This window comes from Lottia gigantea (assembly GCF_000327385.1).
Source record: "Lottia gigantea unplaced genomic scaffold LOTGIsca_10, whole genome shotgun sequence".
In the NCBI taxonomy this organism is placed as follows: domain Eukaryota; kingdom Metazoa; phylum Mollusca; class Gastropoda; family Lottiidae; genus Lottia; species Lottia gigantea.
The window spans coordinates 2,715,734-2,732,869 of record NW_008706747.1 but is presented as its reverse complement, the minus strand read 5'-3'; the positions used below and the strand labels follow the sequence as shown (position 1 = coordinate 2,732,869).

At 35.0% G+C, this 17,136-nt stretch overlaps 1 protein-coding gene across 1 annotated transcript; it reads right to left on the bottom strand.

The window, feature by feature from the left end:
- Window positions 1–10,313: 10,313 nt before the first annotated feature.
- On the bottom strand, window positions 10,314–15,418 carry LOTGIDRAFT_109316 (hypothetical protein; the record flags this gene model as incomplete). Its single annotated transcript, XM_009046175.1, has 4 exons — window positions 10,314–10,488; window positions 10,796–11,088; window positions 13,879–14,162; window positions 15,202–15,418. Coding segments are annotated over 4 exons (969 nt in total), but the record flags the coding sequence as incomplete, so codon positions are not given.
- Between the last annotated feature and the right edge of the window lie 1,718 nt (window positions 15,419–17,136).

Below are 17,136 nucleotides of genomic sequence, written 5' to 3'. Positions count from 1 at the left end.
ACTGAACCAAAATGTAACTCACTAAAGCAGCCGTTAATTCACTTAGCTATAGCCCCTTAATTCTTCCCCACTAAGCTAACTGAAGTTCTCATCGCTTCACTCCAATAGCACACTGAGAAATCCAGCGTCTTTTTTTGATTAAATTCAACTTACCGTCAGAAGTTCGTTTTTCATATCCTGAACCCAAGGAGCATATCCACTATCAGTAAACCCATGGAATATAATAGCTGTTCCTTGGTGTGAAGACCCAGAAATAAACCTAGCCCCCAAATCCTGAGGTACGATGAATTCTGGCTTTAGTTTGTGTTTTCTGGTTTACAGCATGAAATCAATCGGGAAAGAGAACGCAAGTGGCAAAACTAGACACAAAATAATCGCTTTCATGGTTGCCGTGAACGTTCAATCGGACGTTCCACGCTGAGTAAGTCGATTCAGAACTTGAGTAAAATCTCATTTTATAGTTTTGAAATAAATTTTTTTTTAATTTAAAAGGAAGTTTTCAATCAAATTTTTAGAAATGTTTATGAAAGTTACCAAAAAAAAAAAGAATGTCTAAGTTCAACTGCTTCGATGTTTACGTTTAAAGGGCGGTATGCAAAATTTTTATCATCACGAAAGGCGTAAATTATACCTGAAAATATTTCTAAAGTATGATAAGTAATAATTACATCTATGTATCTTCTTAATCAAACCGAATATGTTTTAAAGGGTTAATTAAAAACGGAAAGTACTATCGAAGTTATTAGTTTTATCCTTAAAGATGGGTTCCCTTATTTTCATTTATGAAAACGAAAATGCTAATACTTATATGAATAGAAAGTAGATATGTCCTAATGACTTGGAAAATACCAGTTTGTCTCACATGTCCATAATTAATTCATAATTAGCTAAATTAGAAGAGAATTACCAGCAGAATTCCAATGAGTGCCGATCAAGAAAGGTCAAAAAGTCTTTTTTTGTTTATCCAGACTGTACATACATGGTCATTTATGATTAGGTAAAACATAATGATATGATGAAGAATACATGATAATTCATTAGAAACACCAATAAATCAAATAGTCTGCTTAATTTGACACTAAAAATAAGGAAATCCGTTTTTTAATTGGCTTAGCTAAAAACAAATTCCCCTTTCTAAGACTAAAATGTGATTGGTCAAAAAATAGCGAATTTGTCACTTTACCGATTTGGTCACGTGAAAATTTTTGAAAAACGGGGTCCTGTGTTAGGTTTTCGGGTGCACATCGACGTTAAAAAATGTTTTACATAACAATATGACAAAGCCTGTTGATTTATCAAAATAATATTTTCAGAAATATAGTTAACCAATAAATAACCAAAGAAAGACAGTTAATATGTAATGCAATATATGAAATGAAATGAAATAAGAGTTTTTGAAGTCCTTCTCTTCTACACATTATTGAGTTAATAAAGACAGTCAGCAAGACGTAGACTCGGACTACAATGAATACAATGTCATGTTGATAGAAGGGCCTTTAATAATTACATAAGCTTATGTAACTGGTGTACTTTTGGCAATATTTTTTCTCATTGTACACTGCATGGGATGGTGTATTACACTGGATATCATGCCGTGTCATGTTGATAGCAGGGATTGCTTTTGTTAGAAGTATTTCTAGCAATATTTCCCTCATTGTACACTGCATGACATGAGAGAGTTACTCTGACTACACTGAATATAGTGTCATGTTGAAAGTAGCGATTACTATAATCGTTAATTATCAAGTGTGCTATTGTTACGGCAGGTATTGTTAATAAATTTCCCTCATTGCACACTGCATGGTGTATTATACCAGACCATTGAAGTAGTCGTGTGGTATTGACATTGCTGTGTATGTTGATAAGGCCTCCTGTAATAGTTAATAATTAAGTGTGTTATTGTTACTGGTGTATTGGATTTCTTATTCCACTCGAATGCTTTTAAAGGGATATTGTGCCCTAAATAATCTACCCGTAACACTTTTCAGAACGTACATGTGTTTTACCTTCATACTCAATCTAATTGCTTTTAAAGGAGAACTGGAAAAGCTAGTGAGCAGCAACATAAAATGGCAGCCACTGTTTACTATTCCAGATTGTCACGTGGTCACGGGATTCTGGTATTTCAAACATCATAGACTGGTTATTTGGGACTAAAGTGTTTGTAAAAAACACAATTACATTTTTCTTTTTGGATGATATGGATTCAAAACGACAATATGTGCATATGCGAGGGTCGGAAAATCTTCCAATGGATCTAAAGCTATGGATTACAGTGGTATGGCAGATCCAGGAGGACACCATGGGTGCCATGGCCTACCCCAAAGAACCAAAATGTATAATTTTTGGGTGAAAAATTTTAAGTATGCGATCAGTATTGAAAGAAAGCTCTTTCAAATAGAAAAATGCAGGGTTAACCCCTTTATTTAGAAAATTTCCCCTGGAATAGATTTTAAAATAATTTGGCGAGCATCTCACAATCTACAAGTTCTACAGCCGCCATTGCTATAGGACAACATCACTATAATCCACAAAAATCGACGACATAAGACCTTGGACGGTTTCCAATTACACATTGTGTGGATAAACATAGAAAGTGACTCAGAGACACCATAAAAATTACAAAAATTTAACCGTGCTCTATTTTTGAAATAATCTAAAGCACAAGAAAGCGTTAGTGGTAAAACGACAAGGTGAATCGAACGTGTAGAATCGGATCATTGCATCGAACGTCATTTGTCAAGGTAAGCAAAGAATAGTAATAGGAGCCTGCATAGACCTTGCATGAACTAGAGAGATGAGGAACGCATCTTATTGGAGAATCTGTACCTATGTAACTCGCGTTCCTTGTCATCAAAATAGAGTCTAGAAGACTATGGTGTCGTACAGAAGAAGTGCAGTAGCCTATTAGAACAACCGAACCTTAGTATACTTTAACCACTATACAAGACAGCAGAAATAGAGCGGAACTGGTATTTTGTTGCGTGGCTGGTAAGAAAAATCGATGGACCTATCTAGGTAAACAAAGTCGCTTTGCAGTACCCACACTCACTTGATTTCTTGTGTCGAAGTGGTAAGCAGAAAATTCTGTCTCTTTAAACGGAATTTGTGACGTATCTATTTTCAGAAATTGTAAACCAAAATGAAAACTGTGGCATTGTTTTTAATTTTGTTGGTTGTTTTTTTGGGACAAAATGATATTGAGGTATGTCTTTTCAAATTTTGAATTTCAGTGTATTCGTGTGGACCTGGAATTGGGTAGGGCCCTCGTGTCTCGGTGAGTTCGATTGTTGCCCGCTACCCAAGCCCTTCGTGGACCGTTTCAAAGAGCTTCTGAAAACCACGAAATTTCAAATTTGACTGAAATTTGACCTAGTTTATCTTTGCAAATATCTAAAGATCACCGAGGTATTTATTTTCATAAGTTTTCGTCGAACAGTTTCTGAGTTATTGCCCTTGATTTGGCCACTGGAATAACCAATATGATAAAGACTGCAGTTTACTTTCAGGGCCTGTAATATTATATATAGAGATTGTCTTTAGTCTTTAAAAGATTTTATGGCCGACTAATGAAGCGATAATGCCTAACCTTGGGAGAGATGACAGTTAGTCCGATAATCTGAACTATTAGTGTATCAAGTCATTCGTTTTTTTGATAGTGAGGAAAATTATCAGGACAGCAGCATTAGCCTACACTTTTTAGATTTCCAACGGTCGAGGGATCTTTATCGTACACAGCCTGTTGCACAAAGGGCCTCTGTTTATTATCCCACCGAAAGACAAGACGAGCCTACCTACATCACTGACAAAACCGGGTTGGAAACCTGAAGGTATTATTTCGATTTATGCCGGGATTGAACCTTGGACCTTCAAAGACGATACCCATAGAAAAGATTTCACTTAGTATATTGTAACGTCCATTGCAGGTTGAGGGTTGCTCTACATGTGGCTGTATGAGTGTTGGCTGGGGAGGGTGTGCGGACGCTGGATGCAATCGCCGAGGTGGCTATTGTGTCAATTACGGCCAACCTCCAAATAACAGATGCACTTGCGTCGGTGGATAGAATGCATAAAGAACTTTACAATAGGTATGATTTTATTTTAGATCTCAGATAATCTGATTCAAATGTGGATAGAAATATAGATCCAGAGGTTTCGTTTTTATTCTGTGAGTGACTCAACTTGTCATCGATGATCTTACAAAATTCTATCCATACACATGTTCTAGGTCATGTTAATTATCAGCCAATTAAATGCTCTGATCTCGTTTATTTTGTAATTGGTTTCTATATTTATTTTATAGGTGACTCAACATAGATCCATGATCTGACGAAATTCTAACTTAACATGTTCTAGGTTATTGAAATATTCAACCAATCAAATGCTGCGTTCAATGAGAGATTTGTCTACGACATGCTAGGGATAAAGGGACAAGGCTGTCATCTTGCACAATATGTAAGATGTTCTCATTCATTTCATTTCAGAAAACCTCTGCAGCAACGACAACTGTCCGTCCTAAACACTGAGTACTTAATGACCACAGCTTTATAAGAAGATGTATATTTCAACCGCACAAAAGGGAGGGTGGGGGTGGGGAGCATTTTTGGGGTATAGAAAATCATTGAATTACGTCATACTCCTCAGAGCTTCAAGAAGGAATTATAAAGACGTTCCGGAAAACGATCAAATCTAATATAGGTACGTGTATTGTAGATGAAAGTCAAAAGTAAAGATTAGTTGACAAACGCAATCGCAGAGTGTCATTTAGTCACATCTTAACAATTTCCTTACGCCTGTCATTCATGATACAACTCAATATACAAAGTGCACTTCATGTTTGCTATTTAGTGTGTATTTTTTAATATTTTTTACTTCAGCTTTGAAAAAAAAAAAAAATTGTGTCTTGTATTATTTCAAATCTGTTTAACTACAGCGACTGGCTTCTATAAGGACTGGGGTTGGCTCAATGGGTCTCTCAGCTAAATAAATATGCTTAACAAACCTCTTGGGGTGCGGCGAATTTCATAAAGAAGGGCGTAGTTTTACTGACCCTACTTCGGCCGACATCAATAAAATTATCTATCAGACGGACTGGAATATGGCAGGTGTTTCGGACTAGGTGTCGGAGACTGACAAAGATGATTGACAAATTTCGATTTGTATATCAAAATTTTACTTACCGTTTCTACAGGACTCAAAACACATCATGAAGTTGCTAAAAAATCACTTATGTCCACAATTCACTACTTCAAAATGTAACTTTTCGAAACGTAAACGTAAACATTTTCACACAGTGTGTCCATCGACAGAAGGCTGTATCCTGGTTGTGACGTAATATCCGATAAGAAAACGTTTATGGACGATTCTACTTGATCACAAAGGGGTGGTTAGATTGCATGTGTTAATGGAAATGGTATGCATATAACAACTAAGAAAAAGAACAAGTAATATTGTTGTTGTCTGAAATAAATAGATACATACATGTGTTGCCTCCCTTGGATAATATTCATAGATAATGTCACGGAAATGAAATGAAGGGAGATTTAACGGCCTTTTTTCTCCAACAGTTTTAGATATTGAATTTGGTTAACAGTAAGATGTGTGCAATGGGGAATTGGCTTGGTAAATTTTCGCTCATTGCACTCTGCATGGCGTTGCCCGTCTTCATTAGCCCACATGGTGCAGAAAAGTAGGACGTAAAACTCCATTCATTTCATTTCATTTCATTTAAGAATCGGATCAAAATTTTGTTCACCATGTAATAGGTTGCATATGAAATAAAACAACATTGAAAGACGTAAAACTCCATCCAGTCCATATTTTTGTAAAACGAGTATTAACAATGAGGAAGTTTATAGAAACTCTTATATGAAGCACTGGCTGAGGTCACAAATAAAAGAGATCTGATAAAAATAGGGTGGAGTTAACTTAGTTAGTATTTAATTTTGAACTTAAAAATCTAAACCGATAATCCACACAAAAAATCTATCCCCTCTGCCCCCTATGACTGCGCCACTGCCATGAAGACGTAAAACTCCACCCACTAGTCTATAAAGTACTGTAGTCCAATTTATGTGAACCGAGATCTCGAATGCACCAGAAGACTTAAAGTGCCAAGCAATAAAGATGGGAAGATTAAAATATAAGAATCTACGCCTCTACTTTTAATTTACAATTTACGACTCTAGTCTAGCAGTAGAATTAACGGCCTATGAAATGACATCATATTTCTCTTTTGAAGAGTGATAATGACTGCCGCTCCGTCGATTTCGTTCTTCGACAACCTAGATAAACCTATATTCTACCCTGTAGCATAAAAGGACGGCCACTCAGTATCGAACTGGGTCGGCTGGAATAAGGAGATGATGTCGCAGGCCTTGCCAATTTAGATAATGCGTTCTTGTCTAAAATGTTATAGCCTATGAAAGGACAAGGCAAGGCTTTCTGGAAATAATTTGATTACTGATAAGTGTCGTAGGCCTTGCCAATATAGATATCCTACACTCCTTTGAAATGACATAATTTATCTCTCTTGAAGAGTGAAAATGACTGCCGTGTTGTCGATTTCATACATTTGGCAACATTTTATACGTCTACAAACGCAAACTAAAATGCCTTAATTTTTATCAAATATTCCTCAGACTGGAAATTTGCCATTTCATTTTGTTTCGATTCGTTTTGATTGCATATGGTAGCACGCCTTGCGCCTCATCCACAGTCCGACTTTGCCTCGCTAAGCCGGTACCAGTTTTCCACGTCCATCTATGTGAACGAAGCTTTAGTGGTATTAAATGTCTGTATTATTTTTATTTACATGTTCCAACAGAGAAAAAATACACTAGTTGTCAATCACGTGTTCTTTAATGTAAACAAAACATGAAAAATATTTTATCAAAGAGTGAATTTGTACGGTATCCAAGATGGCGGTCTTGTTTTAAGGTCGTAACCTCGCTTTACCGGTCGATGCAGGTGGTCAATGAACACGTTCAAGAACATAACAGAGGAATTTCACTAGTTAATAGCCTACAGGAGTTTCATCCTTGGTTCCCGGCGTCAGATCGGATGTAAAGTACGTTTCATTACGTCTGATCAGGCCTGTCGCAACGTTTCCGTTTAAATATTATTCACGCACACATTATTTTTCTTACGAGACCTTCCGGATTGTCGACTCGTAAAAAATCGACGGTTCGATGGAAATGAAAGGAATCGCAATCTTCAAGTGTTATCATTTAATAGGCCTTACTGTTATCACCTCGAGAGAACCTAGTACATTCTTATCCCGGACATCATATTAATACTGACATTGTTATCCGACTGGGGTTTATCTAAGATACTAACTGACACTACAATTAGACTGACAACACCTTCCAACCAGATTCAGATCTACACCTTCTTGGTGTTCTTGATAGCCGCACAGTCATACCCCACCCACGGGCTTATCGCCGATGTTCTTGATGGTGGTGCTAATCAGCGGTCGTGATGACAGCAAATAATGCTGATGTACATACACCTCACAGAAAAGCTCTGTTTTTGACAGCATTCTTTAAAGGGATTGTCAAGAGGTTTTCTAGAAAGATTATGGGTATCGGGTACACTGATAGCATCAATTTGCAGCATTCCATGTTCGATCAGACGTCTGCGGTTCCTGCAATTGTATTATTACTAAGTGTAGGATATGCTTGTATCACATACTCTAAAACGACCCAAAATGGTAGCTAACTTGTTACTGAATCATGGTGTTGTGACGTCACTAAGCCCGAAATGACTCATATTGTATCATAATAGATCTAACTTTTAATTATAATGTTAAAACCATGAAAACAAAATAATCAAGAACAACCAATAAAGATGGTTAACTCAGTGCGAGGAAGATGAAAAGAGACTCAGTTTTATTTCTTCCAATTTTCATGTGTTTCAAGATAAGAAAAAGACAATTTCATGGTGGAATCAAACTCGGGAGTAAAGACAACATTAAAACCTATCTTATAGATAGCGAATTTATTATTCTAGTGATATACCATCCTATTGGCCGATTCAGTAATGGAATTGGTCGGTTGGCAAAATTTTTCAGGGAGGGGGGGGGGGGGGGGAGGCAATCCAATGTCCTCGGGGAGAAGTTGCTCCTCCACCCAACCCCCACCTTCTCTTGCCCCCTGTAGCTAAGGGCGTCATATTTGTGAAGATAAAAAAAAAACAAGAGCGTCATTAAACAGCGTTTGCGAGAACGTTCAAGTAGGATTCCCGATTTAAATAGCGAAGAAACAACGCGACTGCGCAAAGTGATCTTTCTCGCAGTGTTAATGCGACGTGGGTTCGAATCCCATCTGTATATATTTTGGTTAATGCCTAGGATCCAATTCTTTTATAAAATAAACACAAATCATAAAATTTCAAATGACTTTTTTTATTATATATTTCAATATAACATTTTAACAGAAATATTACACGTTTATTATTGCAACATAAACATTGTCACAATTATTGGTATTTAATATGAACGAATACGACAACGTTGCGTTGCGTTTCACTGAAAAATGTCGTTAAAATAGCTTAATGTTTGTCGTAACCATAAAGTAACGCAAAACTGACAACTTTACGTTACAATAACGTTACGTTTTACTGAAAAATTCATAACGTAAAGTTTTACTACTGAAAAATTTCAGTTACCACAGCGTTACATTTTAACGAAATATGACGTTATCATAACGTTACGTTTCATTTAAAAATAGAAGTGACTATAACGTTACGTTTCAAATAAAAATTGACGTTACTATAACTTTACGTTTTAGTTAAAAATTGACGTTACTATAACTTTACGTTTCAGTTAAAAATTGACGTTACTATAACGTTACATTTTAAACGAAAAATGACGTTACTATAACGTTATGTTTCAGTTAAAAGTTGACGTAACCATAACGTAACATTTTGACGAAAAATGACGTTATCATAGCGTTACGTTTCAGTTAAAAAAAATATAAGTTACTATAACGTTACGTTTCACGTAGAAAGTGAAAGTGAAAAAGTGGAAAACTGAGTTACCGTAACAATGTTTAACTGAAAACGCGATGTTATGGACATTTGAGGTGGCATTATGTACATCCCCGATGCCCCTCTCCGACTGGGTTGGACAACTATGCATCCCCTTTTACGGACCACATATATTCATATATTATAGGGAGGACTTGAAAGATATGGCCAATGGCGAAATTTCTCGCTATAAAAAATGCAGTATAAATAAGATATAGTCAATGACGACTGGGCCCTGTTTCACGAAAAATCTTGCAATTAATTTTTTGTCGTAAGTATGGTATTTATGAATGTAAAATTCCATACTTCGACATACTTCTAAGGTAAGGTGTTTTCGGAAACGGGGGCCATGTGGTATAAATAAGATAATATACTAGACGATTTCTAATTTCAACAAACACTGATAAATATCACCATCAAATAGTTCTCTTGGATTCCATCTTTATCAAAGAATATGTCATTAAAAATGTTTCACTTGGAAAGTCTTGTAATATCCCACTCAATGCGTATATGGAAGCCCATGCCTGCCTTAGTTCAACAACGATAAATACATATAATGCGATTTAGATCGATATTAGGGGCCCTGCATCAGTGGCGGAGCCAGGTTTACGTCCGAGGTGCGAAATATCTGAGATTGCCCGCATTTCTAACTTAGTTATGAGATTTTTGCCCGAATAAACTTGCTTTCGGGGCTCCGCCACTGCACTGCATCGACTAAACTCGATATTGAGTAATAGCTAAATGTGTCTTTAGTGGCACATGGATGTATAGAAAGAAAACTCCCATGTATCTAGTTGTGAGTTGGTATGCCTTCCAATTTTCTGTCAAACTTTTCCCAGTGAAACACCTTCTTTGATAAATAATAAGATATCTGTTAAATTCAATATATATACAAAACTATTTACAAATATATGCATCTCTCTGTCACAGTGCGTGACATCACATTTGTCACATCATTATATCGTCACACAATGCGTGACTGTCACATTGTCACACCGTCACATCATCACAGCGTGATCCTACCGTCACGTTCCGGTTATGATCTTGAGGTTTAGTGGTATTTTCATATCAAACGTTTAAGCACTTAAAATCTTGAACGACTGAAGATATTTGTCTTTTACATTAAAGCTTCTTCGCACAACAGTCTTGTGCGAAACTCCCGTACTTGAATCTTTGGCAGTAGTTATGAACTTTTCCAGAAAATTTCCTTTTCTCTGGTACGAAGTTTTCAATTCATTATGTCGCACGTCGCTTGGTAAAAAACGTATAAAAACGCATGGTTTTTTTTATCTGCATTTACTGAGATTGAGCGTTTTCACACACGTTTTGCATTTCACATAGCAACACCAATAGTATTTACATTCACAACGCTCCATAACCTCCATTTTGAAACTGTCATAACCACGCCCACAACACATGACGTCACATCCGCCAGAACCCCGACTAGTTTTGTCGCATAACCTGCAAAAGAAAATAAATAGTGAAATTTAGGTACGCTTTTAAACATAATTTTGAGATGACATTATCCGTATTAATTGTTGAGTCATTGATACAAGTTTTAAACGAAAAGGGCTTAAAACGTCGCCTTGTCTTAAGCCGCGATTTGTACAAGACACGCTTATATAACAGATTTTTTCGAAATCAAATTTATTGATTGCAGAATAACATAAAGAATTGTAAAAATATGAGATTGTCGAAGAAATGTTGGATAATGAAAAATTTTATCAAATCCTGAATAAGAAAATTGAAAAAATTGTAAACAAATTACCTATTATGAGTTCCTATGGAACCACTTTTTGCGTCCGGACTACAATAATCCGGAGATTTAGTATAATAAATAAGTTCATCACTTCTAATTGTTTTTTTATTCTTCATAATAGGAACTAACACTTTTTGTTTTTTCTTTCGTTTTCGTTTCACTTCCACGGCTAATGCGTAACGATTTTTTAAGGTAGCCCCAATAGAGTCGAAATCAGGCAGTGATTTCCAGCATGTTTTTATTGAACACGATCCGGACACACCGTGACATTTACAAGCCGTCGTTAAACTACTCTCTACTATCTGTAAAAGAGAAAAGTAAAAAATATGGAATAAGTATATTTATGAAACGAAAATATAAAGATATCTAAAAATTATTATAATTTTGATTAATTCAAATGTTCTTCTCGTATTCATGTATTGAGAAAGCAGGGTGGGTATGAAAACCCAACCGACTAACAGCACAAACAGGTCAGTTGGGACCAATATTGGCCTAAAAATGGGCATTACTGATAATATGGTTGATCAAATTTTAAACAACGGAACGAAACTATTTAGAAGGTGACTATGATATCATTGGATATCTTTTGAACAAATGAAACACATTTTCAATTCAAAAATGTAATTTCTTAGGTTCTTACGTATGTCGTTAACAATTCGCTGTAGCTTTGGACTATCAGGCCATACATTCATATGCTATATAGATTCCTTCAGAATTGTTATCGAAGGTCGTGAAGATATTTTCTATCTGAACTATTTTATTCATAAATATGAGAGCGATTATTATCATAAATCCATTTTTTACGAAGACAATTTTGGTACAAAGACGGATCTTACCCCAATATGATCCGTTTAATTTAAAATGTCAAACGACTTTATCGGATCTTAACATTGTAAGACGCCGACATAGTGAGCCTATTAAGTAAAATCTAATTGAAATTTGGCTGAATTTGATCGTTATCTGGGTAAGTAATGGTCGTGAGTCTCGGCACACAGTCGCGAAAACTTGATTACTTTGGCCAATTTTCAAAGGTATGCATATTTTGTGACAAAATTAACATATTTTAGCGATAATTCTTCAAAAATTCGCCGATTTTTGAGAATTTATCGAGGGCCATTATGCGGGGTTTATCAGATATCTGTTAAATATGAAAATAAATATAATAGATGCTTATTATAAAGAAATATAAAATAATATTTATCGCACCTTGTTGTTAAAAAGCGCCAGATAAAAGATTAATGGGAGTTAAGAACGTGATAATTAGATCATAAATTCCCGCCATCGTCTGCCCACTAAATATATCATTTTAAGGACCGTTATTTTAATATCTAAAATACTCTGTTACATTTTTCTTTTAAATTTTGCATATCAAATCAATTTAAAGACATGCGTAAGATTAGTCTAATAAAATTAAACCAAACAAACTTTCGTTCCGTCTTTTATCACTTTTAATTTTAATGTAGCCACTGCAGTTACTGCCTACATTGAAAAGTTAATAATAAACGGTAAGTAAGTTTGGTCTGATGTTAATCAGATTGCTCATAAGATCCGAGTTTCGATCTTTTAAGTGTTACTGAAGATCTATTAACGTTTTAATTTAGGCTGAACAATTTTTACATAAAAAAGAAAATTGTTTTGATTTTGTTTATATTTGGATATTTGCCGTCCATTTATTGAATAATGGATTGTGATTTTTGTTTTAATTTTAATTAATGTCAAAAGATGGAATAATTTCTGCTTTTTGAACTTTAAAGGGTTGTAAATTGTTCAAAAAATAGCTTTTTATGATAAACTTATTTCAAAATCTACCCTGTTAATAGCGCAAAATGCTACTTTAACTTATTCTCAGAAGTATAAGCAGCATGTTCTAGCAATTTTTTTTTTTTTGAAGAAGGCACAATGATGAGGTTTTCAGCCTTTTTTTCTGTTACCCTTTTCGAATCCTTCATCGATTTCGTCTCACTTTTTAATCCTTACTTATTCTTTAATTTCCTTTAGCATTTTCCTGCAATATTTTCACGTCAGAATATAGCCTGACTGAATAGCGCAACCTGTCAAAAAAAATGTGTTAGACTACAAGGCGCCTCGTTACCCCCTCAAAATTTCAAAATTACCCCCATGTTCAAGAATAACGTTTTAAAATAGGCATAACGCTGTTTACATGGACGTTATACACGTTTTTATTTAACGTGCGTGCATTAGATGCATTAGCAATGAATGCATCGTAAAAACCGCAGCTAACTTCTGCAATATCTCATCATGACGTAAAAAATATAATCTTTTCCCTTTGAAGACGGCTATAATGCTAGGATATCAGATGTTATACGTCGATAAAAATTTCTCAAAGTAACTGCACTTTGTGAATAGTCATAATTTCCCAAACCATGATTAATCTAACAGAGGTCGTAAAATGTGTAAGGTAACAATTAGATAAGTTATGGCATAGAGAAATGATAAACGTTTCATCTGCAGTGTTTATCAGGCTAGCCTTCTACACACTGTGTTTTTTAAACGTTTTATTGGTATCTAACCCCGGCCATAAAATATCACCGCTTTGATGTTTGATGCAGCGGAAACTTTCGGTCTATTAATTCCATCATGCACGAACGTGCACTGACTAAGTGTTATTTTTATGCGTTATGTAATGGTGATACCAGTGGAATTGAATACAGAAATGGTTCTAATGGTTCTTAATTATCAATTCTATACCGGATCCATTACAACCTCTAGGCTGGCTCGCTAGTATATTGTAGTATAACAATTTAAATAGATACAAATATGGTTTTCATTTATCCCTTAAATCATCTAGTTTGGCTTACTGGTATTAGTTTGTATCTTAAATTATTTTCTATGTTAAACAAGCCATCGATTGTCTCATTTTATTGTTTGACGTTTTAACCAATTCCATATTCTTATTCAAGTGAAAAAAATGTCTTCAACATGTTAAAGAGCCGAAATTTTCAGAAAAGTTCCTGCTTAATTGGTTGCCGGTGTTGGGAGTTTTGGGTTTCTGCAATCAATCTACGTTTTTACAGAATCTATTTATGAACAAATTTGCACTTATTTTTTACTAAAATCTTTCCAGTACTTACTTTTCTACCCGCTGCAAAATTATGTCGATTCATCATGGCTTTTTTCGATGATTTGGATTTCCCTTTTTTAGATTTTAAAGAAGCGTCAGTAAATGCTCTGCCCAGAGCCATTCCAAAATGGAGGTCATCACCACAGCCTCCCCATTTAAAGGCTCCAGTTGGAGCAGTGTTTGGCAGAGCACCACAGCTGCATTTCCTGGTAACGCCGATACTACAAGCTCTGGCCACTGAATGTGTCAGAGCTGCCGACGCGATGCCATATACATACGCTTGTTCTCTTGTACCTGCAAAAGAAAACGGTTTATGTAAAAAAATAAGGAACATTTTTGTGCAAAAACTATGACATGCCTGAAAATAAAGACAACTAATGACAAGCACTTGCATGGCACATACAACATTTACTTTGATGAAGTTGATGATCCAAGAGGGAACAGTTTTTTTGAAAGACAAATGTTAAAGTAGAAGTTTTGAATTTTTTGGAGAATTCATTGGCATTTATATAAAATAACGTAAACGTCAAAACGTCGCCTTGTCTCACTCCGCAATGAAAGTCGTATATTTACGCTCTAAAAAAGTCTCGATCTCGATTGGTCATTCGAACCTTCAGGAAATTATTGAAAAAATTTCTACATTGGCCATTTACAATGTACCATCACATGAAAAAAAAGAAAAAAGTGAAATTTTCGAAAAGAAATGGCAAAGATGGGTACCATGTTTCAATAAAATCGTCAAAATACATTAAGTTAAATTCATAATAACATTGAAAGATACAAGCACACCCATCTGTTTGGAATAAATTTAACAAGTGAAACTGCCAGGTTTAAATCAAAAGAAGGTATATAGAAACTTTAAAACATCGTAAGCTATGGCTGTTCTTCGGTGCATTTCAATTTTATAAATTACGTAGGATGGAAATTCAAGTTTACAGATGCATTTTGAATCTCTATTTAAGATTTTGTCGTAATTTGGTTCGATTGAGTTCATATTGGGCCTATTCGTTTAAAACATTCAGCGGGTACCATCTGAGAGAATCTGATGGATTGTTGGATTCAGCTGACCTAAACGTACCGACGACTGAAAACTGTCAGTTACTACAATACGCCATCAGCTGCTCTTGTGGTGTGTTCGTCGACTAGAGCAGTGTGAATCCACGAACATCCATTTGATATTGATGCAAATGGTTGCTCTAAATAGCTCTTATAATTAGTTCTTTTTTTAATATTTTAGGTTATATTTTTAAAAACACATGAAACGAAATAATAATTGATTTAAATACTGCCAAGAGAGGCAACCTTTTTAAAAAAAATTAAAGCAATTCCTTACCTCTAGATAAATCTCTGGGAACGGAAGGAACCTGAGATATGGACGAACAATTCCACCGCCGATCTGAGAACTGATTTTGACACGTTTCCACTGATAACAAGGAGGCACCAACTATAGTAGACATGATTTCTAAATGTTGTTTACAGATACGCCTTTGTCGCGGTAACAATCCTAAAGCTTTCGAACACATTTTTGGATTTTCCCACGTTTTGTGTTTGGATTTATATAATGCTCTGAAACGATATAGAAATAGCAAAATATTAGAACACAATTTTGGAAATATAGTGAAAAGATAAAGAATTAATAATATATTAGAACACAATTTTGGTAATATCGTGAAAGGATAGAGAAATAACAATTCAAAATATTATGAATTAATAACACTGTGTAATAAATACTGTTATCATAACATGTTTATTATATACAATACATGTTTAGTGAGTTAATAACACGGTGTAATAAATACTGTTATTATAACATGAAACGAAAGGATAACAAAGTATTAAAAATTAATTAATAAGATTGTGCTGTATAGACATGTATTGTTATTATAAACCAGTGGTTCCCAACCTTTTTCAGCCTTCACAACCCGGAGCAATCCCATGGACCTTTCACACCCCAAAAATTTGTTTCATCCACATTTCAGCATGTGTTGATGTGGGGTGCTCTCTCAATTCAAAATAAATTCTTCTCCTACACCAGTTGACCAGGTTGGGAACCGGGCCCCGTATTCTCGAAACGATCTTAGCGCTAGGATGTCCTTACCTTTTAACATTGTTCCTGGGATATCCTAGCGCTATGATCGTTTCGAGAATACGTGCCCAGGCTTTGAGACATATTATATAGTGCTTATTATAGCGTTATTGATTACACTGTGTAATAAACACTGTAAATATAATGCTCAGAAAATGTATTTTGAATTTAGTGGATTAGTAGCATTGTGTAACAACTATCCGCTCTGTAAACACATTTTATTCAATCGATTTAAACAAATTGCGATTTTCCTTTGGTGTGAATCTTTCTCATTAAAAGCTATTTGAACGTAAAACTCCATTTCAATTCTTGTGGAATAATGATGGCTAGACAAAAATTGCAGCTCAATAAATTGTAATTTATTGGATTCATTGGAATGTGTTTTAGGAGTGACGAACTATTTTTGGTACCGGCAAATTCCTGATACTCGTCCAAAAATTCCAAACTTTACGACTTGAAATTTATGAGTTGTTGATTTTATTAGAAATTTGTCTGTATTTGAAATCGGTTTAAAATTTGACGAGCGATCAGCCTGACATGGAAAATTAAAAAAATACAAATTTCGTCAAATTAATCTCTTAGTTCCTATTTAACAACTTTGATTGGCGCGATTTTGATTCAATTCTGTTTTAATACACCCCTAGGAAGTCTATAACTCCGCCATTTTCTATCACAAATCAGACTTTTTATTCACAATTTATGATCAATCCCGCATAAAAAGCTTCCATTTTTCTCATTGACTGCATTTTACGATGACGTTTAACGACCGGAAGTGCGCTTGATGAAATTTTTAACAGACGATCAAAGATGGAGATTTTTTTTTTATTTCGTAGAAGCATTTTTTGTGACTTTAATGAATTCTGTTTTATATCACACATTACGATTTTAATTAAAATTGTAACAAAAAATTACATCATAAAACAGCACAAAGTTGAACGATCCGCCTCGATCAGATAAAAGTTCAAAGAGAGGCTTTTGATATCTTCGTTTCTAGGGGAGAATTATAGTCGATTTCTGTGACAAAATTTAGAATTTATGATTCCATACTGTGCAAGGGCAAACAGAATTTACGAGTATTTGTGTCTGGAGAAAAAATGTTTCGTTTTCTGATAAAATATTTCGGATATTAATAAACCGGTGGCGTACAAATATTAGAACAAAAGAAACGAAGATAATTCTATA